At 53.7% G+C, this 25,015-nt stretch overlaps 2 protein-coding genes across 2 annotated transcripts; both read left to right on the top strand.

Annotated features, from left to right (window-relative positions):
- The first annotated feature begins 9,409 nt into the window (after positions 1-9,409).
- CDK20 (cyclin dependent kinase 20) lies at positions 9,410-18,419 on the top strand. Its single transcript, XM_027841230.1, is given in 10 exon segments — positions 9,410-9,876; positions 10,259-10,340; positions 12,031-12,144; positions 14,320-14,508; positions 14,698-14,819; positions 14,991-15,053; positions 15,155-15,278; positions 15,382-15,537; positions 17,993-18,064; positions 18,066-18,419. Coding segments are annotated over 10 exon segments (1,125 nt in total). The 5' UTR covers positions 9,410-9,799; the 3' UTR covers positions 18,192-18,419.
- Positions 18,420-18,508: 89 nt separating this feature from the next.
- GATA1 (GATA binding protein 1) lies at positions 18,509-24,548 on the top strand. Its single transcript, XM_027841195.1, has 6 exons — positions 18,509-18,778; positions 20,590-20,844; positions 22,949-23,326; positions 23,490-23,635; positions 23,732-23,857; positions 24,166-24,548. The coding sequence occupies exons 2-6, from the start codon at positions 20,637-20,639 to the stop codon at positions 24,487-24,489; spliced, it is 1,182 nt and encodes a 393-aa protein (XP_027696996.1). The 5' UTR covers positions 18,509-18,778; positions 20,590-20,636; the 3' UTR covers positions 24,490-24,548.
- Positions 24,549-25,015: the final 467 nt, after the last annotated feature.

Genomic DNA, 25,015 nt, shown 5'->3' with positions numbered 1-25,015 from the left:
GGCTAACCAGGGCTAGAGGAATGTCTCCATACCTTTTGAGGGAAAAGTTTTTTGGCAGATACTGGAGTGGTTTGCCATGAACTTTCCCTCAAGCATGGGGGGAAGGGCTGCCCCCTCCCCTCGTGGGGGTGAGGTCCTTAAGGTCTTCTAGAGGAATGGGGTTCAACTCAAATAGAAATGGGGTCACTTAGCACACTTAGAAAACCACATGTTAACATCTCTGTTGTATTTTGATGGATTTTGTTCCACGTTTCCCAGTGACATTTCAGTCTGATTTGGACCCAACTTGTGAGTATGTCGCAGGTCACTTGTTTAATGCCTCTGTCGGAGGGGACCTTTTAGCACCTCAAATGATTTTGGGGCTGCTAATAGGCAGCCCTGGCCTCAGATAGTCCAGAAGCCTGACCCAGGGAGCATCCGAAGGAGGAAAAGGAACAAACCTGAGAGAGTCCCAGGGAGGGCCGAGGCCTGAGTTTTAGGCTCATGGGCAAGGTGGTGGCAGCTCAGAGTGGGTTTGTCTCCCTGAGCAGCAGCACAGAGGACGATTCTGGACCGCTGCCCCCTTCTTTTTCCTTGGTGGTTCTGGAGAGGTGCGCTACCAAATGTTTGCCTAATGAGAGGCCTTCCGTAGGGGCTGCTCAGATCCTCTCACCTCCTCCCCATTGCCAGTCTTGGGTCTCCTCAAGGACTTGCTGGCATCAGTGGAGAAGGGCCAGGCAGCTGTACATGACAGTAAACAGTCCTCTTGCCATTCCGCTTTCCAGGGCTCCCTTTTCTCCAGCTGGCCTCCTAGGAGCTGGCATCTCTACCTCCTTCTCTTCATCCAGCACCGTTGGGAGCCCAGATGTGTACCTGCTTTGCCAGAGTCTACTGCCACCCCCTGTGCCAGGGCAGAAGGACTTGAGCTCTTGTGGCCTTTAATAGGCCAGAGCACTGTTGTGCTGCCACCGCTGTGGTCTGAGTTCGCCCTGCTAGGCACAGTGCCTCAGTGGGAATGCTTTGGGGCCTGAGCCAGCCCCACTATGCTGAAGCAAGGACACAATGTCCGAAAAGTAACTATTTGTATTTCTGTGCAACAAGTGTGTGCGTGTATAAAAAAAGTCCCAAAAGCCTTTGTGCCGTTCGGGTAGCTATGTGTGGATGGCCGAGAGAGAAGGGTGAATAAGGGAGCGTGTGCTGAGCACTGTGCTAAGTCCTGGGGAGTACTGGGGTGGAGTTAAGCTGGAGCTGAAGTGGTCTTGGTTGGATGGTTGGAGGCCCTCCTCAAATGGGGTCCCAGCTTGGGCAGCAGCCTAGGACAAGAGGCATCTCAAGGAGGGTAAGCCTGAAGGCGACAAGGCTAAGGCCATGGAGCAGAAGGTAAAGAATGTTGATGACGTGGTGGACAATTAAGAAACGGTGGAGATGATGCCAAAATCAAAAAAGGGTAAGATACAGCACAAGTGACTGACCTTGACACAGGACACAGTGCAGCCAGCCTAAAGCCAGAAGATCATGCAGGCAGGCATGCAAGAGGATTGGCTAGAGGATGCCTGGGCATGCCGGTGGCTTGTTCCAGGCGGCTCAGAAGAGGCCCTTCACGTGTCAGAGGAAAACAGAATGAATCCTACAAGACCTAAGAAATACAAGATCATAAGAAATGAAAAACAGCAAAGGCATGGATTTTACAAGACTGAGGCAAAGTCTAAAGAGACACAGCAATTTCAAAGCCAACTTGAGCCTCCCCTCTCCCTTTCTCACCATGCTCCCCCATGCAGGCATCAATAAGGAGAGAGTCCCCCACCATGGGCTTGGGGACTGGGATCCCACTCAATCACCCAAAGGGTCTGTGACACCAGAAACATAACAGAAGGCACAGTGAACAGGTAGACTTTGGGCCTTTCTGTTTAGGATGTTGCATTTTTGAGATGGGTCATCAGGCAATTCCTGGGGGGCTAGAATCAGCCCCAGTCCAGGATGTGCTGACATCCTTTGCATCTACACGTTTGACATTTTCTCCATCACTTTCTTAAGTCTAGACAAGCAACAAAACAGTCAGGCCCGGATTTGTTTTTCCTCTTCAGTCATGTCCAACCCCTCGTGCCCCCATTTGGGGTTTTCTTGGCAAAGATGCTGGTGTGGTTTGCCCTTTCCTTCTCCAGCTCATTGTACAGATGGGAAAACTGAAGCCAACAGGGTGAAGTGACTTGGACAGGGTCACACAGCTAGCAAGTGTCTGAGGCCAGACTGGAACTCGGGAAGCTTCCCGATTCCAGGCCCAGCACTCTATCCTCTGCAGCTCCACCTAGCTGCCCCAAATGCCCAGATTTGTAGTATTTGCTCAATTCTGAGGAGTAAATAATCATCCTCAACGTTTAACGACGGGGTACTCAGTCTGAACTGGCTCCAGCACACTCCCAGCCTTAACCCAGTTTCTTCATTGATTTAAGGGCAAAATGAGAGACTTCACAGCCACGAAATGGAGCGCCAGGGCTGCTGAAGGGCCCCAGGGCAGAAGGTGGTAGCGGCGGTTAGGCTAGGAGAGAGGGGAGATGGGAAGAGGTAAAAAGGAGCAAAGGATCCTCCAAGCACTTTGCTGTCAAGTCTGCTTCTTAACAATAACAGTCCTTGGCATGCTTTTGCAGGGGGTCGTAACCTTTTTGTTTTTAATTAAATTTTATTTTCAAACAAACAGCCTCCTCTCCCTCCCACTTTCCTTTCCCTACCTCCCATCGAGAAAGCAAGAAAAACAAAACCCTGTTACAAGCATGTAGAGTCGAGCAAAACCATTTCTCACCAGCCAGACCTAAAAACAGTATGGCTCAATTCATGCTCGGAGCCCTTCATTTTGGGCAGGAGACAGCAGCAGGCATCACCTGAGTCCTCGGGAATCCTAGTTGTCTCATTCTGTATTTGATGTCCTTCCCCTCTCGAAGCAGCTTTCATCCTGCGTCCTCTAGAACCACGGCTGGTCATCACGCTGAGAAGAGTTCAGCACAATCATATTCCATCACGATTTCAGGTATATGGGATGTTCAGAGAATGAGCCCCTCTGCTGGGCAGGCTGCTGAGCCCTTCTCTGGGATGCTCATCCACATGTAGTGTCTACCTGTCCCAACTCTCAGCAGCGACTCCAAGAAGCTGGAGCACGCGCAGTAGCCACACCCTGGTAAAACCATTTTGGCAAGAAGGGCTAAACTGCATCCTGGGCCATCGCCAGTCATCCTGATTTTTTGTCTTGACATTGGACTCTGAAGACTCTGGAAAAGAGGCCACCAACTCTGCACAACTCCGCCTCACTTAAATTGTTTATGTGCCAGTCCAAAGACATCACCCATCCCATTTCACCTGTGGTCACAGGGAAGTGATGAAGCAGCAGGTTCAGACACACGGGAAACTGCAATCACAATCTTACCGCCAGCCAGCCCGGGCCGTGGGTCATCTGACTGTAGTGAAGCGGCAATGGGATTCAACTGCCCCTTTGGTGTTTGAGCAGCCTCTTTTAAGGACCACATTGCTCACCTCCTGGTGTGAGGAAGGGGCTAGAACAGGTGCCCTAAAAATGGCTTGCTTCATCTAACCTTTCTCAGTCCCCAATGGAGTGAAGCAAGATGCCCTCGATGGGGACGAAAACAGCATCAAGGTCAACTACTGCACTGATGGTAAATTATTTAATACCTCTTCTCTCCCATACTTTCCTCCCAAGCTTCCCAAACACTGAGCTAACTCTGGCAGTGCATTCGTCAGGAACAAAGGACAACAAGATATTTAACTTGAAAAGGCTATAAGCCAAGACTGAAGTAAAAGGGGAGTTGGGGCACGACTTGTTTGCAGTTGGTCCTGCACTCACTGCAGCCTCTGAGGCTGAGTATGGATTGATTCTTTGCTGCTTGTGCTAAATTTGGCCTAACAATACCAAGAAAACACAGGTTCTCCGCCAACCAACACTACATCATCAATATGTGGAATCGTTAATTATAGCAAATGGAAAACAGTGAGTGTTATGGATAAATTCACTTGCCTTGGCAGTATACTTTCCAGGGATGTTCACGTAGATAATGAGGTTGACGCACAATAATGTGTGTTGACACAAACTAATGACTGTTTTACAGAGAACTCAACATAAGGCAGGTGCTCACACGGAGGTCAGAAGAAACCATAAAAGGCATTCTTAATGCCAATTCTCTCTGAAGAACTTTGGAATTGCAAGATGTGAGAGAGACTGACGCAGAACTGCCCAGCATGGCCTGCCCACATTAAACAAGGCACTGTGATCTTTGAGCAAAGCCGAATTGCAGTAGTTCAAAAGAAATGTGAGATGATGTGCAAATTTAGAGACATCTCCACCCCAAATGTTCACACAGGCTATTTGTGCCCAAACTGTGGTCAAGCCTTCCGAGCTCCTATTGGTCTGATCAGCCCCGTTCGGATGCACTGTACTTGACCCTGACATAGTGATGTCATTTTGGTCCTCTTCAAGTACTCAGGACAACAACCAACCTTAGTTTGTTCATCTATTCCCAATTTATGGACACCCTCAAAGACTGGTGTTCTTTGCCACCTCAAAAAGAGCTAGAAATGTTTTTGTGCATCCTTAGAATTAATCCTTCCTTTAATCTACCTTCCTTCTAATTCCTATTCTCCTCTGTTCCCCCCATTTCCCTGTTGAGTGAGATGTATTTCTGTATTCACCTGTATGTGTATGTATGTGTGTGTGTACTTTTCCTTCTTTCCACCATTTCAGATGAGAGTGAGAATCAAGTGTCAGCTGCTTCCCTCCACCCTCTCATCCATGTTTGTCTAGATGTGTACTTGTGCACTCTGATTATGGGGAGTATTTTTTCCTCACCTTCACTCCTCCCCTCAAGTGTATTTGTCTTCCTCTCTTTCATTGTTTTCTTGAGATCAAGATAGAAACATTCAATTTTATTTTCAATTCCAGAGTCTTTCCTTCTCATCACCCCTCCCCCACCCACTGAGAAGGCAAGAAATAGAAAACCATTTACAAATATGAAGTCATACAAAACAAATGTCCACATTGGCCATGTTAGGGAAAAAACAAAACAAAACGAAACAAACATCAGCTGCCCTCTGAGTCCGTCAGCTCTCTGTCTGGAGGTGGGTAGTATGTTTCATCGTGAGTCCTTTGGAATTGAGCAGAGTAGTCAAGACTTTTAAAGTTGATTATCTTTACAATATCGTTGGCTTCCCGTAAATGGTTGTCCTGACTCTGCTCACCTCACTATGTATCAGTTCACACACGTCTTTCCGGGTTTTTTCTAAAATACCCCCTTCATCATTTCTTATAGCACAATAGTATTCGATCACATTAATAAACCATATAACTTGTTCAAGATTCCCAGGCCATGTCTAACTGGACTCCCTCTCTAAGCCATGATGATGGCAGGACGTGGGGTGGAGGGGGTGGGGGCACATGTATGCTCTCTCCATAAATGGATGGAAGCAGTTTGTCCTTGTTTGGGCCTTTCTCACCGTTCGTTCACGTTGACCTTTTCATGCTTCTCTTCACGTCTGTGTTTGAACCTCAGAATTTCTCCACAGCTCTGGTCTTCTCATCAGGAATGCTTGGAAGTCCTCTATTTCACTAAAAGTCCACTTTCCCCCAGTAGCATTATACTCAGTTTTGCTGGGAAAGTTATTCTTGGCTGTGTGATCCTGACTGCTCCTCCTCAGTACATGAATTGTTTCTTTCTGGCTGCTTATGGTATTTTTTTCTTTGACCTGGAAGGTCTGGATTTTGGCTTTGATGTTCTTGGCAGTTTTCATTTGGGGGTTTCTTTCAGGAGGTTACTGGTGGATTCTTTTCTATTTCCACTTTGCCCCTGGTTCTAAAAGATTTTGGCAGTTTTCTTTTATGATTTCTTGAAATAGGATGCTTACACTCTTTTTGGGGTCTTGGCATTCACATACTCCAGTGATTCTTACATTTTTTCTCCTCAATCAGTTTGGCAGTTCACTTGTTTTTGCTATGAGATACTTGACATTTTCTTCTCTTTTTCCAGCCTTTTGTCTTTGTTTTCATAATTCTGGTTGCTTCATGGGGTCATTGGCTCTAATTTTCAGGGAGCTTGTTGCTTAGGTCAATTCCCTTTCCAGGGAATTCTTCTAAATTCTTTTCCAATTTTTTCCTCAAGCACTCTCATTTCATTTACAGAAACATTTTTAACTCTTTTTAAAATACTCTTGCTTCATCTCTTCCAGAATTCCAGTTGAGTTTGTGCCCAAGCTGTGTTTTTTTCTGAGGCTTTCTTGAAGATGTTTTAGAGTCATTCTGTTCTGCATTTGTGTCTAGAGTGTCCCTGCCACCATAATAGCTCGTGGTGGGCTTCTTTGTGTGTTTGCCCATCCTTCCAGCCTGCTTCCTGACTTCGGACTTGATGTCAGGGTTGGGCTCTGTCACACTCGTGGAGGGAACGTCCGGGCTCTTTCTGCTGCTGCTTTCTTGGGGTATTGAGTGCTGTGTTGTTCCAGGATCTCAGGGACAGCTCAGGCCGGGGACCTGCAGGCTTTCTGTGCCCCCAGAAGGGTCTGATCCAGGGCAAAAGCTGATCGCTGCCCCCTGCTCTGAGCTCTTCAATTTCCTGACCTGGGTTTGAGTCTGAGGAACAGTAGATGCTGCAGGCCTCGGCCCCTATCGGCCAGCTGGCAAGCTCCGCTGGTTCAGAGCGGTAGATTGTAAGCTCCCCTTTGGTCTGGGGTTCCCAGCCTGGCTACTCCTCTGTAGGCTGGGCTGGATGCTGGAAGTGAGAGCTTGCTCTGAGCCCCAGCACCACTAATTCTGACTTCTGAACTTCTTCTTTTCCATTGAACAGCCAGGGGCCTCCCTGACCTGTGCATAAGTCCCCTTCTCAGTCTGACCCAGACCTGTGACCCAGGTGCTGCTTGGCACCTGGCCCCTTCCCAGTGCCCTAGTCTAGGTCTGGGACCTCCTCCTGGCCTGGTGGCCTCTCCCTGGGAACTGGAGTGCCCTAGCCTGTCCTCAGTCTGCAGACATCTATTTCTGTCTTTCTGTGCTGAGGTGGGCTAAAGAAAGGACTCAATGTGACATTTTCAGTCTGGTGCATTTTCTACATCTGTCTGGAAAAGTCTGTGGATGGGAGCCCACCACACTCTTTCCTATCACTCCACCATCTTAGCTCCGACCTCCTTAACTATTTTTTGTTCTGCCCAGAAGAGACTCCCCGGTTTTGTTAGAGAAGAAAAGCCTTGTGACTCCAAATGATTTTTAATTTGAAATTTATTTTTGCGGGCCTTGCGCACGATATCAGGGCCTTTGTCCAGTTCCTTTCATGTCTGCTCCTGGTCGGGGCTGGCACTTACATTGGTTGACAGGACATCACAGATAAGAAGTACTTGGGCCTTAAAGATGCAGTAGCTGGAAATACATCTTTTCTACTATGTTTCTCATCCACATGACACATAGGAGGCATTTAAGCAGTAACCCCTGTCTCACTTGAAGAAGTGGTCCTTCTCCTTACAAAGGCAACAAGTAATCTCCTTCCATCCCTCGTTCCCAGTAGCATCCCCCCCACTCTCTTACTAATCTTCAGCCTCTCCCTGTCTATTGGCTCCTTCTCTGATGTCTGAAGACACAGCCTCAAAAAACTTGCACTTGATCCGTGCATCTCCACTTGGTAGCACCTTTGATCTGTCCTCCCTTTTGTGGCCAAACTTCTTGAGAAGGCGCCTCCCCTTCTCATCTCACTCTCTTCGAAACTATGTACTCTGGCTTCCAACCTCATTTATTCAGCTGAGACCAGGCTCTCCCAAGTTCTCAAAGATTTCTTCACCATCAGATTGCTCATGACCTTTTCTCAGTCTTCGTCTTTCTTGATCTCGATCTTGATCTTGATCAGCGTCTTTGACACTGTCCATCTCCTTCTCCTCCTGGACACTGCCATCTCCTGGTTCTCCCTCTATCTGACCACTCCTCATATCTTTAGTTGGAACTTCAGCCATGTCAAGTTCGTGAGTGTTGCCAAGGCTCTGTTCTGGGCCCATCTTCTCCCTCATCAGCTCTGTGGATTCAGTTATTATCTCTCTCCAGCCCTAACCTCTCTCCTGATCTCCAGTCTCACACTTCAGATTGTTTCAAACAGGATGTTCCCGAGACATCTTTCAACTCAACATGTCCCAAATGGAGTTTATTCTCTTTCCCCTGAAGCCCTCCCTTCATCCTAAGTTCCCTATTGCTGTGGAAGACACCACCATCCTTTCAGGAACCCAGGCTTGCAACTTAGATGTTATCTTCAACTCCTCATTTTGGGCAATTTGTACCCTTGTCATCCATATGCGTAGAGATGAAAGGATTTGGCAGATTCTTGTGGAATCAACACAATCCCCTTTTTCACGTGGTGGAAAGGAACAAATTGTTCCTGGCACCTGTTCCATGGGCCTCCTGAAGAGACATTGGCCCCTGGAGGTACAGCCCTCCAATCTTTCTGAGATCCAATAGGGACCAGGGCTGGGAATTCGTCATCTCCCTTTGATAAGGCTTGGCCAACAAAAAGTCGGGATCGTTGACTTCTGCTAAGGGTTATTCAATGGAGCAGAAGTGGCAGAAAGTTCAGCCAGAATCCAATTAAAATGTAATTGGGAAATTTTTCACAAAAATAACTAAGAATACAATAGAACAAGAACATAGATAATGTTAATATCTGGTTTTCTAAGTCAATGTGCAACAACACCCCCCCCCCCCCCGCATTTGAGTTGGTGGTTCCCCAACTCAAATAATTCATTTCTAATGCAGTCCCTGGGAACTAACGTCCAGTACCCCATGAATAGAATAGAAACCTCACTGACCCAAGGGAAACGTCATTCCCAGGAAGCCAGGGAGGAATCCGCAGAGCAGGGAGGGCCAGAGACCGGGTGGCCTGGTCATTCATGCGCAGACCTCTTCCCACTTAGCCTATGTCTAGAGAAAGCCAGATGACTGGGTGGTTTCCAGAGATGACCACAAATCATTGGCATTTTTAAGGGAAAAACTGTTCGCGGAAGAAAGGAAATGCCACACGCTCCAGCCCCGTGCTGGGACATGCTATTCCGAGCCTCATTTTGTCTAGGAGGAAACTGAGGCAGTCTAGCCCAGCTAGTCATGCGCATAAGGTGGAATTGGAACTCGTTTCCTCACTGACTCCAGGGCCAGCACCGGAAGAGGAGGGCGAGTATCGAAGAGGACGTACCCACCCTCCAGGGCCCTGGCACAAAAAGTGCCGGAGCCCAACGTGCTCCGACGGGGCGGGGCCTCACGGACCACGTGACGGGGGCACTTGGGCCCGCCCCTCTCCAGGCCCCGCACCCCTCCCCCGGGCCGTGTCACCTGACCGAGCTCCCCGGGCTCACCTCCCAGAAAGGCGCGCGTGCGCTTGTGCTGAGACGTTGCTAAGGAAGCTGCGTGCAGGACAGCGGCTGCTGGGAGGAGGCTGGAGGTTGCACAGGCCGGGCCGGGGCCGGGCCGGGGACTAGGCGGAGAACTGCGGGGGAGGAGGTGGGAGGGCCTCCTTCACTTTGGGGTGCACATCCAGGGCTGTCCGGGAGCCTCGTGCTGGCCCCGGCCCGCGCACGGTAGCGGGCCCCCTGGAGGCGGTGATCCTGAGCAGAGGCCGCTCTAGGCCCCGCACGATCCCCAGAGAAGAGGGAGCCCCCAGCCCACGGGGATCTCCCTCCCAGGGCCCAGGCGCTCCTGGCCGGGCTTCCCGGAGGAGCTGAGCCTTGAGTGGGCTCCTGGGGCTGGGGGCTCCAGCACTCCCCCAAGCTGAGGGAGGAGAGGGCCCGTGGTGGCCCCAGCCCGGAACGTGGAATGCTGCTTGCCAAGGCCAAGAGGGCTTCCTGGAGGAGGTGGCATAGGCGCTTGTCTTTGAGGGGAACCCCCAAGGGGTGCGTATGCTTGTCTGTCCATGTGTCGGGCATCCTGGAGGAGGGGGCTTGGGGCTCTGAGGACTCCCTGGAAAAGGCTGCCCAAGCTCAAAGTGAGAAGGCGAACGTGAGAAGCGAGGGCTGGGGGTGGGAAGAAGCCTTTAGGAAGCACAGGGAGCTAAGTGCTTTACCAAGGCGAGGCCGAAGGTCCCTTAGAGGCAGGGTGCTTGGAATCGGAGTTAGCCAGGAGAGCAGGGCGAAAGAGGAATGGCAAAGCCATGTGACTAGTGGAGGCTCCAAGCTTGCAACTGGGGAGAGGGCCTTAAAGGAAGTCCCAGAGAGACAGCACCCTCCACTCGGGAAGCCCAGGGGAGTCACTGGGCTCGCTCCCTTCTTCCACAAGCTGGACCATGGACCAGTACAACATCCTGGGCCACATAGGTGAAGGGGCCCATGGCATCGTCTTCAAGGCCAAGCACGTGCAGGTAAGTGGGGACCAGGCTGGTGCAGGAAGCAAGCTGTGGCCCTTGTAAACAAATCCTCCCGAGGCTCCTCCAGCCCTGGCCTTCCTTCTCTTTGTCTGCCTCTTCTCTCTCTCTCTGTTTCCCTCCTTTTTCCATTTTTCTCCTCCCATATTCCTTTCTCTCCCTCCTTCCTTTGTGTTCCCCTTCTCCTTTCACTTCTTTTTCTCTCTGTGTCTGGCTCTCCCCCCAATGGCTCACCCTTCTTCTCTCCTTTCCATCCCTCCTGCCCTCTTTTCGTTCCCTGTCTCCTTCACACGTCTTCCCTTTCTTCCCTTGCTTCTCTCTCTCGCTTTCTCTTCTTTCCCCACGTTTGCCTTTGTTTCTCCATTCTCCCTTTGGCCCTTTGTCTCCCTTCATGGGTTCCCTGGGCCCTCTCCTTTCCTCTTCTCCCGGTTGGTGATTTCCTGGATCCAGCCATCATCCCCATGCGGCTGATTCACTGCCATCTCCGGTTGCCATTGGTATCCCTCTAACTGCCTGCTGGCCCGCTGGATGCCCTCTGGGCCTCTTCAGCTTCGAAGGCAGAAAACAGCCTATCGTGATCCTCCCAGCTCTCCCTGCCCTCCGTTCTTCTGAGCATCTTTATTTCTGGCCTTCGAACCCTTAGTCACTGGTCCGGTCTTGTCATTTCTACCTCCACACCATCTCTCCTCTGCCACTGCCCCTACCTGGGCTGATGGCCTGCTGCTGCTGTTGGTGCTGCTGGTGGGTGGAGGGGGGGGGGAGGCGGGTGCTCTGCCTGCCCCGCCTTGTCTCCGTCCACTCTCCATTCAGCCACCAAAGGGCTTTTCCTAAAGAGCAGATCCAACCATGTCCCCCTCCTGCTCAGTCGACTCCAGTGGCTTCCTGTTACCCCCAAGATCAAATTCCAAATGCTCTGGCATTCAAAGCCTTTCACAGCAACCTTTTCCCCCGCTCCTCCCAGGCTTTCTGTTTGTCTCTGAGCTCCAGCCCAGCCTCCTCCATGGGCAGAATAACTCTGCCTTCTGAGAAGCTCTGGCTCTCCCTTCTTCCTCCCTGGGGCCTTTCCGAGCCCTTCAGAGATCAATGCCTCTGTCTTTACCCTTGAAGTGACCTCATACTTGCTTTCTATATACTTGCTAGCCATGAATCATCTGGGTACTTGGTTTGTTTTCTCTCTGTAGAATGTAAACTCAGAGAGGCCAGGGATGAATTTGGTTTTGTCCATGTTTCACTAGGGCTCAGCATGGCACCAGGTACACATGTAGACCTTAGTAAATACTTATTGAAAATGGAAGATCTGGTTTCTTGGGTTAGTGGCGTGGTGCATCCGGTGCCGGCCAGAACCTGGAGTCAGAAATCTTTCTGAGTTCCAATCTGGCCTCAGACACTTCCGAGCTGTGTGACCCTGGGCAAGTCACTTCACCCTGCTTGCCTCAGTTTCCTCATCTGTCAAATGAGCTGGAGAAGGACATGGCAAACCCCTCCAGCATCTCTGCCCAGAAAACCCCAAACGGGGTCACGAAGAATTGGGCACGACTGAACGACAAACCGGTTTCTCAGCCTTTTCGTCTCTCTCCATCGGTCTTTGTACTTTCCTCTGGTTCTGCCTGTCTGCTGCATACACGCCCTTCCCCTTGACTGCCTGCCTCAGTCTCCCTCTGTGTCTGGGTGTGTCTTTCTTTCCTAGACGGGGGAGACAGTGGCTCTAAAGAAGATTGTCTTGCGGCGGCTGACGGGTGGACTCCCCAACGAGGCCCTGCGGGAGATCAAAGCTCTGCAGGAGATGGAGGACAACCAGTATGTAAGTCATTCCCTCTACTTCCCCGTCCGGCCCTCTGTTTGCTCATCCGATTCCTTCCAATGCTAAACCGGGGCTCTTGTGATCAGGGAGCTCCAGAGAAGACGTTTAGATGATCTCGGAGAAGCTCCCCCAGCCCCAAGGATGATCTCGGAGCCGTGTTAGCTCTTGGGGTTCCTTGTGGGTTCCAAATGGTCAGGAGAGGTTGGGTCCGATGAATTCTTAAGCACCTTTGAGCCTGTGCCCTCATTCTGGAACTGGAGCTGGTTGGAAAGCGATGATGCCTAAGCATATTTTTGCCTGTTTTCCCCATTCCATAAAATGAGCCAGAGAAGTGGGGAAAGAGGATGCGGACCGAATGCCCCCTGGCCATCTTGGGAAGGCTGCCTGTGCTCGGTATCTCCACTCTGACTTCTGTCCCCATCTCTCCAAAGTTGCCCGATGCAATGGCCTTTGCCCAGTGGCCTGGTCTTTGCCCTGATCTCTCTGGAGCCTTGGAGACTCCATTCTCTTCTCTCCTCTCCTGTCTCCCCCCATTCTCCTCCTGCCTCTCTGCTCCTCAGGCTCCTTCGCTGTATCTGTTGTCATCATCATCACCGTCATCATAGGTAGTATTTCTGTAGCACCTACTGTGTGCCAGGCACTGGACTAAGCACTTTACAAATATGATCTCACTTGATCCTCACAACGACCCTGGGAGGGAAGTGCTGTTCTTATCCTCGTTGTACAGTTGGGGAAACTGAGGCAGGCAGCAGTGCAGTGACTTGCCTGAGGTCACACATGTCTGAGGCTGGATTTGAACTCAAGTCTTTTTGACTGCTGGCCCAGGGCTCTATCCACTGAGCCACCTAACCATGGGTGATGCCGGAAGCTCTGTCCTGGGCCCATCTCACTGGATGAGCTCATCAGTTCTCTTGGCTTCAATGACCATCTCTTGGCAAATGATTCTCAGATGTATGTAGCCAGCCCTGACCTCTCTCCTCAGCTCACAGCCCAAACTGAACTCCTCATCTCTGGGCCTCTACCATCCTCCTGGCCTTTCTACCTTCCTGGAAGCCAGCACCTGTTGGAGCGAGCATAGCCTTCTGTTAGGCATTTTGCCCATTCCGTGGCTGTTGCCCTGCCTGCTCAAACCCAGCTAAGAGCGGAAGGCCTTTCTTTAGCTGCCTCCTTTTCCTTCCGTCTTCTGAGTGGCCTCCTTGCTTGTTGCCTCTCCCATTAGACTGAGAGCTTCTCAAAGGCAGGGACTTGGGTCTTGTCTCTCTTTGTATCCCCAGTGCCTGGCACACAGTAGACACTTAATAAACACTTGTTGGGGCAGCTAGGTGGCGCAGTGGATGGGGCACCGGCCCTGAGGTCATGAGGACCTGAGTTCAAATGCGGCCTCACACCAAACACTTGACACTTACTAGCTGTGTGACCCTGGGCAAGTCACTCAACCCCAATTGCCTAAAAAAAAAAACCAAAAACGCTTGTTGACTGACTGACCATTTCCAAACACCTTTTGCTTTGCTTCAGTTTCTCCAAGTCTATAAATCGAGTCACTCTACACACATTGGTGTTGGAGGAGGTGGAAAGGGTTAAGAGAACAAGCAATTACTGGGTATCTCCTCAGTTCCAGGCACTGTGCCATGTAAGTCCTTCACAATTATTTTCTCATGTGATCCTCACAACCACCTTCAGACGTTGGTGCTGTGATGAGCCCCATTTTACAGCTGAGGAAACTGAGGCAGTGAAGTGACTTGCCCAGGGTCACACAGCCAACAAATGCCTGCGGCTAGATTTGAGACCCAACCTTCTATCCACAGCAAAGAGGCCTTGCCTTGGTTTCCCTTATCCTGTGAAGGGGTTAGGTGTAGGTTGGGTAGTCAGTCTCTAAGCATCCCGTGAAGCATGTCGTACTTTTATGCCTTGGCTTCTCTCATCTTGTGAAATGGGGGCCCAGGTGGGACAGTCTCAAAGCCCTCTCAAGCCTCACCTTTTCCCCATCCTAGGAAATGAGTTTGGGCTCAGGTTTGAACAGATGATCCAGCAACACTTTCAGGCCTCAGTTTCCCCTACAGAATGAAAGAACTTTGGTGGCAGGAGGACTTAGAATGTAGTGATCCCTCGTGCCTTGATTTCCTACCTTCTATAAAATTCTCTAAGTACCCTTATCAGGTGTCCTGGCACCCACAGGTGGTGAAGTTGAAGGCTGTGTTCCCGCATGGAGTAGGCTTCATCCTGGCTTTTGAGTTCATGCTCTCTGACCTGTCTGAGATCATCCAGCATGGGAAGCGGCCTCTGGCCCCAGCTCAGGTTAAAGCGTACATGCAAATGCTGCTCAAGGGTGTAGCCTTCTGCCACGCGAACAACATTGTCCACCGGGTATGGATACCCAGAGGCCCAGTGCCCGAGCCTTTTGGGGGAGGGGGAGCTGGGATGGGGCTGGGGGGGGGCAGGGAGTGGGGGGGCTCAGTCGAGCCTTGGCAAGGGCGCTAGATGTTGGGCCTTAAACGTCTTCCTTCCTTTCTTCCTTCCTCCCTCCCTTCCTTCCTTCCCTCCTTCCTTCCCCAGGACCTGAAGCCAGGCAACCTGCTCATTAGCTCCTCAGGCCAGCTGAAGATTGGAGACTTTGGCCTAGCTCGAGTCTTCTCCCCTGAGGGTGACCGACTGTATAGCCACCAGGTGGCCACTAGGTACACTCCTGAGTTTGGCAGTGGCGGGGGGGTGGGGGTGGGGGTGGGGGTTGTAGGGTAGGCAAGGGGGATAGGCATCAGTTTCAAGCTTTGCAGTAGGAGGTATTCGTTGGCATGCCTCTCCAGCCTCATCAGAGCAGCTGCTAATCACGTTTCCTTACTTTGCTGCAGGTGGTATCGGGCTCCAGAGCTTCTCTATGGTGCCAGGCAGTATGATGAGGGTGTGGACCTGTGGTAAGGCCCTGGAGGACGGGACAAGAGCAAGAGGGCCCCGGCTGGCAGGCTCCCTGCTCGGGGTGACTGGCTGCCCAAACTGTGTCCGCTTGTGTCCACAGGTCTGTGGGCTGCATCCTCGGGGAGCTCCTGAATGGCTCCCCTCTCTTTGCTGGTGAGAATGACATCGAACAGCTCTGCTGTGTGCTCCAGGTCCTTGGGACACCCAGCCCCCTGGTGTGGCCGGTGCGTAGCAGGAGAGAGGGAGAGGAATTCTCACACGTTGTGCTCCATAACAATAATAATAATAATAGAATAATATTCCTCTACCCCTCTCATCCTCCCCCAGGAGATAACTGAGCTCCCAGATTACAACAAGATCTCCTTCAAGGAGCAACTGCCCCTGCCCCTGGATGAGGTGCTGCCTGACGCCTCCCCCCAAGAGCTGCAGCTCCTCAGCAGCTTTCTGATCTACCGCCCTCGCCGTCGGATCCAGGCTGATCAGGTATCCTCCTTTCCCCTCTGGGGCACACCTGGGCTGGGGCTAAGAGGAAGTGGGCCCGACTTACAATGCAATGCCAGACCTTTGTGACGTGCCAGCCCCCCACGTCTGCATCCAGATATTTACTGCGCACACGGGCCTGTCCTAGAGATACAAATGAGACGATCCATCAAGGAGCTGACCTTTCCCCGGGAGATACAACACATACATAGGTCAGCTGTCGTTGTTCAGTCATTTTTCAGTCATGTCCAACTCTTCGTGACCCCATTTGGGGTTTTCTTGGCAGAGATGCTGGAGGGGTTTGCCATGTCCTTCTCCAGCTCATTTGACAGATGAGGAAACTGAGGCAAGCAGGGTGAAGTGACTTGCCCAGGGCCACACAGCTAGGAAGGGTCTGAGGCCTGATTTGAACTCACAAAGACAAGTTTTCCTGATTTCCAGCCTAGTGCTGGATCCACTTCAGCACCACCTAGCTGCCCCTATAAGTCATTAAGTATAAAGAAATTGGGGCTCCAGGGGAGAGCGGTAGCAGCTGTGAGGGAGCTAGATGGAGGAATGTGATTGGTCTAGCGAGTCACATGGGTGCCCCATTGCTGAGAAGTGAGTTTGCAGCACCCTAAAGGCAATCGGCACCACTAGCCTTGCTTGAGTGACATGTGCCAAGGCTTGGACCTTTGTGTCGAAAGACTGGAAGAAGGGCGATGCCTGAGTAGTGGACGGTTAGCTGCCGGGCCAGGCCTCGAGAGAAAGGCCAGGGATTTGGGAGTCACGTGTGTACAAACGGTCATTAAACTGCTACTGCGTGCAAGGCCCCAACCTATGGGAGCCTATCCGAGAGCCCCGGAGGAGCCCCCACGGTCAGGGGGGCAGCACGGGAGCAGTTAGGCAAAAGAAAAACCAGGAGCCCAAACTGTAGACACACGAAAGGAGGCGAGACTGTCCAGGAAGTAGAGATGAAGTGGAGAGATCAAGGGGAAGACTGATCTGGGAGTCTGGGAGAGGACGGGCTCCACCACATTGTGAGGGACTGAGGGATAGGCTCTGTAACCTCTGGGGCGTGGGGAGGTCCCAAAGGAGAGCTCGCTACCTGAGAAACTCCACGTGAGTGACCTGGGGGTGTCTGAAGCACAGTGGGCTTTGTAAAGCGTGGAGGAAGAGACACGGGAGTGCGAGCAGTGAGGGGGCGCTCTGCGCGTGAGAGCAACCCCTGTTTTGGCGAGGCTGGGGGGAGGGGGCATCCTCATTTCAAGGTCAAGCAAAGAGCCCAAAGGGATCTGAGGCCAGAGGCCAACAGGCGCTGAACTCGGGGCTTCAAAAGAGGCCCGTGAGGGGGCACAGCGTGAACAGGGCAAGGGCTGAAGCTGAGAAATGCTGTGAGGAGCCGCCCAAGGCCAGGGCCAGGGGGAGGGGCTGCTGGCTGACTTGGCTTTTCTACTGGGACTGGCTGTCACTATTCTTGTTAAGGGACCTCATGGGGGAGTGTGGGGGTGTAGATAACGAGCATAACTGTTACCGAAGGCCCCCACCCTGCCCCTCGAAGACTTCGGCTGAGGCCCTGGAGCTCCAGCTAGGCCTCCTGTTCCTTTCTGTGTCAGGGGAATAACTACCCCCACCCCCAGGCTCTTAGAAAGATGCTTTGGCAGCCTCAAGGCAAGGCCCCCTGGCCAAGGGGACTTGAACTGAGGTCCCAGGAGTACTGGCCAGCGAAGATGGAAAGAGGAGGCAAAAGGTGCTTTGAGATCAGAAGAGGAAGGGTATACATCTGGCTTTAGAGGAAATAGCATTTTAGCAGAGAGGCTCGGGATTGACAAATCATCCCCAGAAGCTAAATGAATCGATTGGATTGGATTTGATACAGTGTCTGCAGCCCTGGCTTCCAATTCTCTCTTTTGTTAGGACTGCCTGGGTGCCCTTGGGCAGGCCTCCCAGGCTCCTCAGCAATAGCCACCGTAGAGGCCAGGCGCTCAAGTAAGGTTTGGCCAGCTCCAGGGCATTTGGTGGGCCTGCTTCAATAAACATAGAAGGGTGCTTCCTTGTCTGGCCCTTGAGCACAAGTTTGACTAATGTCTGACTCAATCCTCTTTAATGCCCTTAGGGGGCCTACTTTAATGAGCTGATGAAAATTGCTTACTGTCCCAATGTTTGAATGTCTCCTTCACTCAAGCCAGTAGAGGGGAGAAGCCTGGTCTGTGGACACCTTTGAGGAACATAGGCCCCTTGTTTCTTTTTAACTGAGCCCCGTGCTTGATAAAAATCTCCCAACCTGCCACAGTGCTCAAAGGGGAACTGTTTCTCCTCCTTCTCACCCACCCCACCCCCACCCCTGGTTTTTGCTGTCTTTCAAGGTGGAGGAAAGTGGTGCCCATTGGGGGGACTGAACAGGGATGAAGCCAGGGATCTAGGGGTGAGGCCGGGCCAGGCCGGGCCGCCCCTTCTTACTCTCCCCATGTCCCCACAGGCCCTGCTACATGAGTACTTCTTCAGAGACCCGCTGCCAGCCCACCCCTCAGAGCTGCCCATTCCACATCGTGGGGGGGGGGCCCGGCCCCAAGGCCCGACCAGGCCCTCCTCGTGTCCAAGACTTCAGGATAGTGCAGCCCCTGGCTGAGTCGTTGCAAGATTGGAAGCTGATTTGGCCCTACCTCTCGCAGGGATGAGCCTCCCGCTGCCCTGGCCTCCACCCAGCTCTGCCTGGCCCCAAGAGATTGCCTTATCTGGGCACTCCCAGCTGCTCCCCCTGGCCTTCCTGCGGCCAGGGTGGGAGGAGACTCAGGCGTCCGGCGGCGTCCGGCTTCCCTCCCTCTGGAGGTTCAGGAGAACAGACTTCTAACCTTGGCTGTGCCTCAGTTTCCCTAATACCAATAAACACTACCTTGGACTCCAAAGGCAGGGTCAATGGGAATATTCAGAGTGACTGGGAAGTGGGAAGGAGGCCTCAGTTTTCCCAGCTGTGAGTTGGGCTTGATGATTCCCACCTGTCCTGCCCTCCTCCCTCAGAGCAGAGGGACCAGGGTGTTACTTTTTTTGGGGGCAGGGGGAGAGATATGAATTTCCCTGGCACACAGGGGCAGAAAGCAGGGGGTGAGGGGATAGACAGGGCCAGGGAGGCCCCAGTATCCGCTCTCTTCTTTCCCCCAACCTCCTGCGGGGCTGCTAGTTGCCTCAACCCCAACAGCCGAGGTCCGGCCCTCCATCTGATAAGACTTATCAGCAGGCCCCAGCCTTGGCCCAGCAGGGAGATGGTGTAAGTAGGGGTGGGGGTGGGGGAGGAAGGGAGGGTGTCCCTCATCCTCCCTGACATCTTAGTTTGGGTATCTAACCCAGTGTATCCTAGGCCCTCTTCCCAGGACCTAATGAGAGACACCACCCCCCCCCCCCCCACAAAACAAAACAAAAAACCTAAGGGAGAGTGGGGATGACAGAGGGAGAGATGGAGAGATAGTGGAAGGGTTACATATGAGATCCAGGACTAGGGAGAAATTGAGACCAGGCATCCCTGAGGGGCCAGAGAAGGGAAAGGAAAAGACCCAGGTCCTGGGCTTAGAGGGACAGTGTTCTAGAGAAATGGAGACTGAGACTCTGAAGGAAAGGAAGCTAAAGGGGGGGGGGGGGGCAGAGGTGAGGGACCAGGAGAGAAACACATGGACAACCAGGGGCTCGGTTGGCTGGTGCCATGGCCGTTGGCCAGTGGGGGAGGTCTGTGATGGGCGGGTGAGGAAGGTGCCCCCAGTCATGTAAGCCATGCTCGGGCACTGGTGCCAGCAGGGGGCGGTCCCAAGGCTGGGCCCCATCTCCCCCCCCCTCTGGCCCCGCCCGTAGCCACAGCAGGAGGGGGGTGTGAGGGAGGGAGACAGTGTTGTCTTGGTCGCTGCCTGGACCCTGAGGAGATCCAAGAGAGACTGCCCCCCCTCCCTCGGCCTCAACACCTGCTCAGGTCAGTGCCCCCAAGCTCTCTGAACCCCCATTTCAGGAGGGCTTGAGCCCTGTTCCTAATTCTCCCAAACCCCTAACACTGTACCTCTGAGTTACCCTCGTGAGCTTGAACCCCAATCTGGGTCTCCCCCAACCCTGCTTCTGTTCTCTCCCTTATTCTCTCTGCCCTTCCAGCCCCATACCTCAGCCCCCCTCAAATTACATCTTTGAGGGGCCCGATCTGTCAACCCCTAAAGGCTCCCAATCCCATCTCCAAGAGTCCTGAGCCCCATCTCTGATCCCGTCCTGACTGAGGGTCTTTGGCTCTGATTTCCTCTTCAAAACCAACCCCATATCTGATGCCCCCAATTCCTCTAAAATAAAAATAAAAGCCATTCTTTAAGGGTGGACCATACCTGGCTGGCCTTGGCCAGACCTGGCTGGGCTGGGCCAAGCTGGGCTTAGAGCTGGCTGCCTAGAGTTCCCAGGCCTGCTGGGAACACACTAGCCCCAGGTGACTGATAAGAGGTTTTCATACCCCCTAGCCCTGAGATAAGGGTTATCTCTGCATTGGGGTGATAATTGGGGGAGGGCAGGCTGGAGGGGACCGTAGGAGCTCCCACTCTGGGCCTGGAGGGAATGAGAAACAGGCAAAGAAGGGTGAGGGGAGGGCCAAAGACTAGAAAAGAAAAGAAAAAAAGAAAAATGGGGGGGCACATGACACAGACTGATTAGGAGTAGGGAGGGCTGGGGAAGAAGGAGCCTGAGGGAATGATGGGCCCCATCTACCCCTTTCCTTATTCTTTGCCTTCCTGGAGCCAAAATAATCCCTCAATCTTTAGCCTCCAATTACCCAAGCATATATGTATGTGTGTGTGTGTATGTATGTATGTGTGTATATATAATACATATATATACACACATGCACGTGCGCGCGCACACACACACACACACACACACACACACACACACACACACACAGCCAAGCCCATTCCGTGTGTGAAGTCTAAGGCTCTGAGCCCAGGAGTGCCCACTGAGTTGGGTTAGGGGGCCCAGACCATGGCCCCTCTGCTGGGCCATGGGCCTGTCTAAGGACCAAGCTTAGGAAAGTCTCTTGGGGCTGACAGTCCTGCCCCCCCTCAGGGAGGCACCACTGTCACTGTTTCCGCTGCCACCATCTGGGAGCCCCCATGGATTTCCCACCTGGCCTGGGGGAGCCAGAGGCCCTGGCCCCTTTTGCTGAGCCTACCTTGCTGCCCTCATCGGCCTCTGTCAGTGCTCCTGAAGAGCCGGGACTCTTCTTCCCAGGGCCTGAGGGGGCCGATAGCGCCAGTGCTGCTGCCACACTGTCCTACTACCATCGGGGAACAGCTGCTGATGCTTACAGACACTCACCAGGTAACCTGGCGGGGGGGAGGCCTTTGGGGGTACTATTTTGTCTATCCTTCTTCCTTTCCCTGTCACCGCTTGACCTCAGTCTTCCATACGTGGTCTCGACCACCCTTCCTCTTCCCCCTCTCCCCAGGTTAGAATGGGGTTAAGCAAGACTTCAGGTAATGGACTAAGGCAGGTCCAGTGGAGACAGAATGCTGAGTTTGGGGAGCAGTTAGCAGTTTATTTGGCTTGGATGGTAAGTCAGCTAGGGACATGGAGGGTTTGTAATGCCAGCCTTAGGAGTTTATGTATTAGCCTACGGAGCAAGGGGTGACCTGGGCAGAGCAGAAAGTTTATTGGGCAGCTAAGAAGAAGGACTGGAGAGAGGAGAGGCTTGAGGCTGGGATACCCAGTAGAAGGCTGGGGTGGTAATGGTCTGAGAAGAGAAGTGCTGTGAGGGCCTAAATAGAAGGGGTAACTGGCCGAGAGTAGAAAGGAGGGGGTGGATCGATTCCCAAGGGACAAATCAGCAACTGCTTGGCTATGAGGAGTGAGGGAGAGAAGTCGGTGTTGAGGATGAGACCGTAGCTGCAAAGAAACGACCATGCCTTTGAAGGGAATAAGGAAGCTGGGAGGGGAGAAGAGCATGAGGTCCGTTTGGCCGTGTGGATGCTGATGGCATGTGCAGGTGCACAGAGCTGGCAGGAGAAAGATTCTGGCTGAGGCGGCTGCCTCTGGGAGGCATCTGCCTCGAAGAGAACTGTACCCAGGGAGCAAATGAGATCACTTGGGGGAAAGCCAAGAGAGAAGTGGGTAGACCAGCAAGGCTTCTGTGGGGCGGGGGATGGAGAATGAGCCAGTGGAGGAGACAAGAGTAGGGGCAGTCAGATTGGGAGGAGGAGAACCAGGAGAGAGCCAGAGGAGAGGAGAGAACGTTGATGAGAAAGGGGCGGGAGACAATGTCCCAAAGCTGCAAAGAGATCTGGAGGGCTTAGGGCTGAGAAAAGTCCATTGGCTTGTACGGGTAGGGGAGACTGCTAGGAACAGTGAGCAGCCAGTTGCAAACTTGTGGATTTCCTTCTGCTCTTAAAAGTCATGGAGCTTTGATGTGGGTTATAGTTATGGCTATTTACCTTCTTAGAAAGGAAAACGTCTTAGCACCCTTAGGGAATTGGGTTGCCCTCCTGGATCCCCTGAGCCCAAGGAATTAGAGTGAGAGGTAGCGGCTAGGTTGGTGGCCAGCTGGCGGGGTGAGGAGCTGGAAGCACAAGGCACAGGAACCTGTTTGTGGAGATTCTTAATTTTGTTTTGGTTTTGGTTTTGTTTTGTTTTGTTTTTTTTTTTCCAGTTAACAAGTCTTTATTTTCTTTCCCACTCAACCCCCCACCCCCACGGGAAAAGAAAAAGCAAAATCAAATGCTTGGAACAATTCTGACATTGGCCGTGCCCGAAGATATGTGGCCACATGTGTTCTGTAGCTTGAGGTCTGTCACCTGCCTACCTGCCAGGAGGCCGCTGAGGCAGATAGAAGGTTTGGCCTTGGCAGAAGGAAAAGGCAGCTTCTCTTCTGAGACTGGAGCAGAGGGCATGGTGGGGGGGGGGGGGGTTAGAGAGCTCAGTAAAGTCTCTGTTGGGGTGAGGGCTGAGTCTGGGACTGAGGGAAGATGCTGGAGCAGAGAGGATGTTTGGAGGAGCTGCCAGAGAGAACTGTGATTAGATAATGTGAGGTTCAGGGTGCTGGCCAAGGCTGTAGGATCACTTAGTCAGTCAACAAGTGTTTCTCGAGGATCAAATGAGATCATCTTTATAGGCACTTAATTCCTTTCCCTATGTGCCAGGCAGTGTGAGAAGTGCTGGGTTTGTGTCCCTACCCTAACTGGTAGTCATGCTGGGAGTCAGAATTGAGGAAGTCATGTTAGGCGTCCAACTGAGAGATCCTAGACCAGCAGAGGCTATTGGTGGGCCCACAGAGACAGAGCAAATGGGGAATGGACCCCCTCCCTCTCCCATCTGCTAGTGGATGACCTGACCTGTCAGTAACCCTGACTAGTAGTAGGCCATATTGGGGGTCTGGGGCCTGACCACCCCCCCCCCCCCCCCCTCCCCCCGGGCGCCCCGTCCCCCCCCCCCAACCGGATGGAGGGAGGGCTTGGGGGAGCCCCATATGCGGCTGCAAGTTGGGCCTATGGTAAGGCAGGCTTGTACCCAGCCTCAGCCCTGGCCCCCGCTGTTCGAGAGGCTTCCCCACAGCCAGCTCCTGAGGGCCCTGATGTGAAAGGGAGTCCAAGGAGTTTCCTGGAGACCTTGAAGACAGAGCGGCTGAGCCCAGACCTGCTCACCCTGGGCGTCCCAGCAGCTGTGGGGCCCTCCCACTACGTGGCATCGAGTCCTCCTGATTTCACTACTGCTAGCTTCTTCTCACCTGCTGGAAGCCCCCTCTCAGTGGCAGGTGGAGGCAGCGCCTACTCTCCGAAGCTACGTGGGGCACTTCCCCTGTCTCCCTGTGGTGAGGATCTGGGTTCAGGATCGGGGGGGGGGGGGGGGGGGGGGCGCAGGGGGGGGGGGGGGGGGGGGGGGAGAAATCCTCAGGGGGAGGAAAAGAGTTGAGGGGCTGAGCGGAGGCTCAGCTCTTAGTTTCTGTCCAATTTCTTGCCTTTCCTCCCACCCAGAGGCCAGAGAGTGTGTGAACTGTGGAGCGACTGCTACCCCATTGTGGCGTCGCGATGGTACTGGGCACTACCTATGCAACGCTTGTGGCCTGTACCACAAGATGAATGGGCAGAACCGGCCCCTCATCCGGCCCAAGAAGCGCCTGGTGAGGAGGGAGGGCCTGGGGGACAGGAAGGCAAGGAGTGGGCAGCTCGGTACCAGGGCAGCAGTGACCTCACCCAGCGCGCTGGGCTCTTTCCAGATTGTCAGTAAGCGGGCAGGTACCCAGTGCACCAACTGCCAGACGACAACAACAACATTGTGGCGGCGCAACGCCAGCGGGGAGCCCGTGTGTAATGCTTGTGGTCTCTACTACAAGCTGCACAACGTAAGCCTCCCCTTCCCCCCTTCCAGGCTATCTGTAATCAAGGACGAGGCCCCCTGGGGGACCTGGGCTGGCTTCTCCGGGCCTCAGCGTTTGGCCCTCTTCAAAAGGAAGGATGTGTTTGATGACTGATGAGATGAGAGGGATGGTTGGGCTCGGGCCTGTGTGACTTTGGGAGTAGGGCTCGGAAGACTCCTGTCTCCAGAGGGGGGGGGGGGGGGGGCGGGGGTGGGGGGGGGGAGGGGAAACCTGATCTCTGCTGGTGGCACTTTTCGGGGTACTAGAGCCTCTGGGTTTGTCCCCCCACCCAGGTGAACAGGCCGCTGACTATGCGCAAGGATGGCATCCAGACCCGGAACCGCAAGGTGTCGGGCAAGGCCAAGAAGAAGGCCCGGGTGGGCCAGGCCCTGATGGCCGCCGGGCAGGGCACAGCGGCGGCTGCAGTGGCGTCGGCAGCCTCAGGGGACCTGGCGGCAGAACCGCTCTACCCGAGCCTAGGGCCCGTAGTGCTCTCGGGCCACATGGCCTCAGTGGGTCACCTGGTCCCCTTTCCCGGGTCTGCGCCCCCCCTGCTCGGAGGCACCGGAGCCCCCTTTTCTGGGGCCGCGGGGGTGGTCTCAGCCCTGGGATCTTGAGAACACCAGCGTGCTCGCCTGGGCCTTGGCCTTGGCCTTGGCCTTGGCCCCGCCCCTGGCCCCGCCCCAACCCGCCCCGGCTGCTCCGGTAGCCCCACCCAGGCCCCGCCCCTCCGGCCTTAGCCCTCCCTGATTGGCCCCGCTTGCTCCCCTTCCCGTGGCTTGAGGACAATAAAGCCGTGGCTGCTCCACCACAACCAGGAGGCTCGCTTTTTCTGCGTGCGTCCGTGCGTCCGTGCGTCCGTGCGTCCGTGCGTCCGTCGCGGGGGGGGGGGGGCGGGGCCGGGGCGTCACGTGGTGCCGTCTCGGCGTCGGACAGGGTGAATGGCACGTGACCCTTCCGCCGCCGCCGGGGCGCCGCTCGGGCTCCACCTGAGGCGACTGACGGATCGTCGGGCGCGCGGGCGGGGGTCCTTCGGCCTTTACCCCATCCTCCAGTCCCAGCTTGGGGAGGCGGGGTCCCGGAGATCGAAGAGGGGCTGAGGAGGCGGGGCCAGCGGACTTCTGGAGCCCAGTGGGGGGGGGG

The sequence above is a fragment of the Vombatus ursinus genome, unplaced genomic scaffold (genome assembly GCF_900497805.2).
Source record: "Vombatus ursinus unplaced genomic scaffold, bare-nosed wombat genome assembly UNPS02014853.1, whole genome shotgun sequence".
NCBI classification, from domain to species: Eukaryota; Metazoa; Chordata; class Mammalia; order Diprotodontia; family Vombatidae; genus Vombatus; species Vombatus ursinus.
Note: the sequence above shows the minus strand (reverse complement) of the source record. Positions and strands in the feature narration are given on the sequence as shown.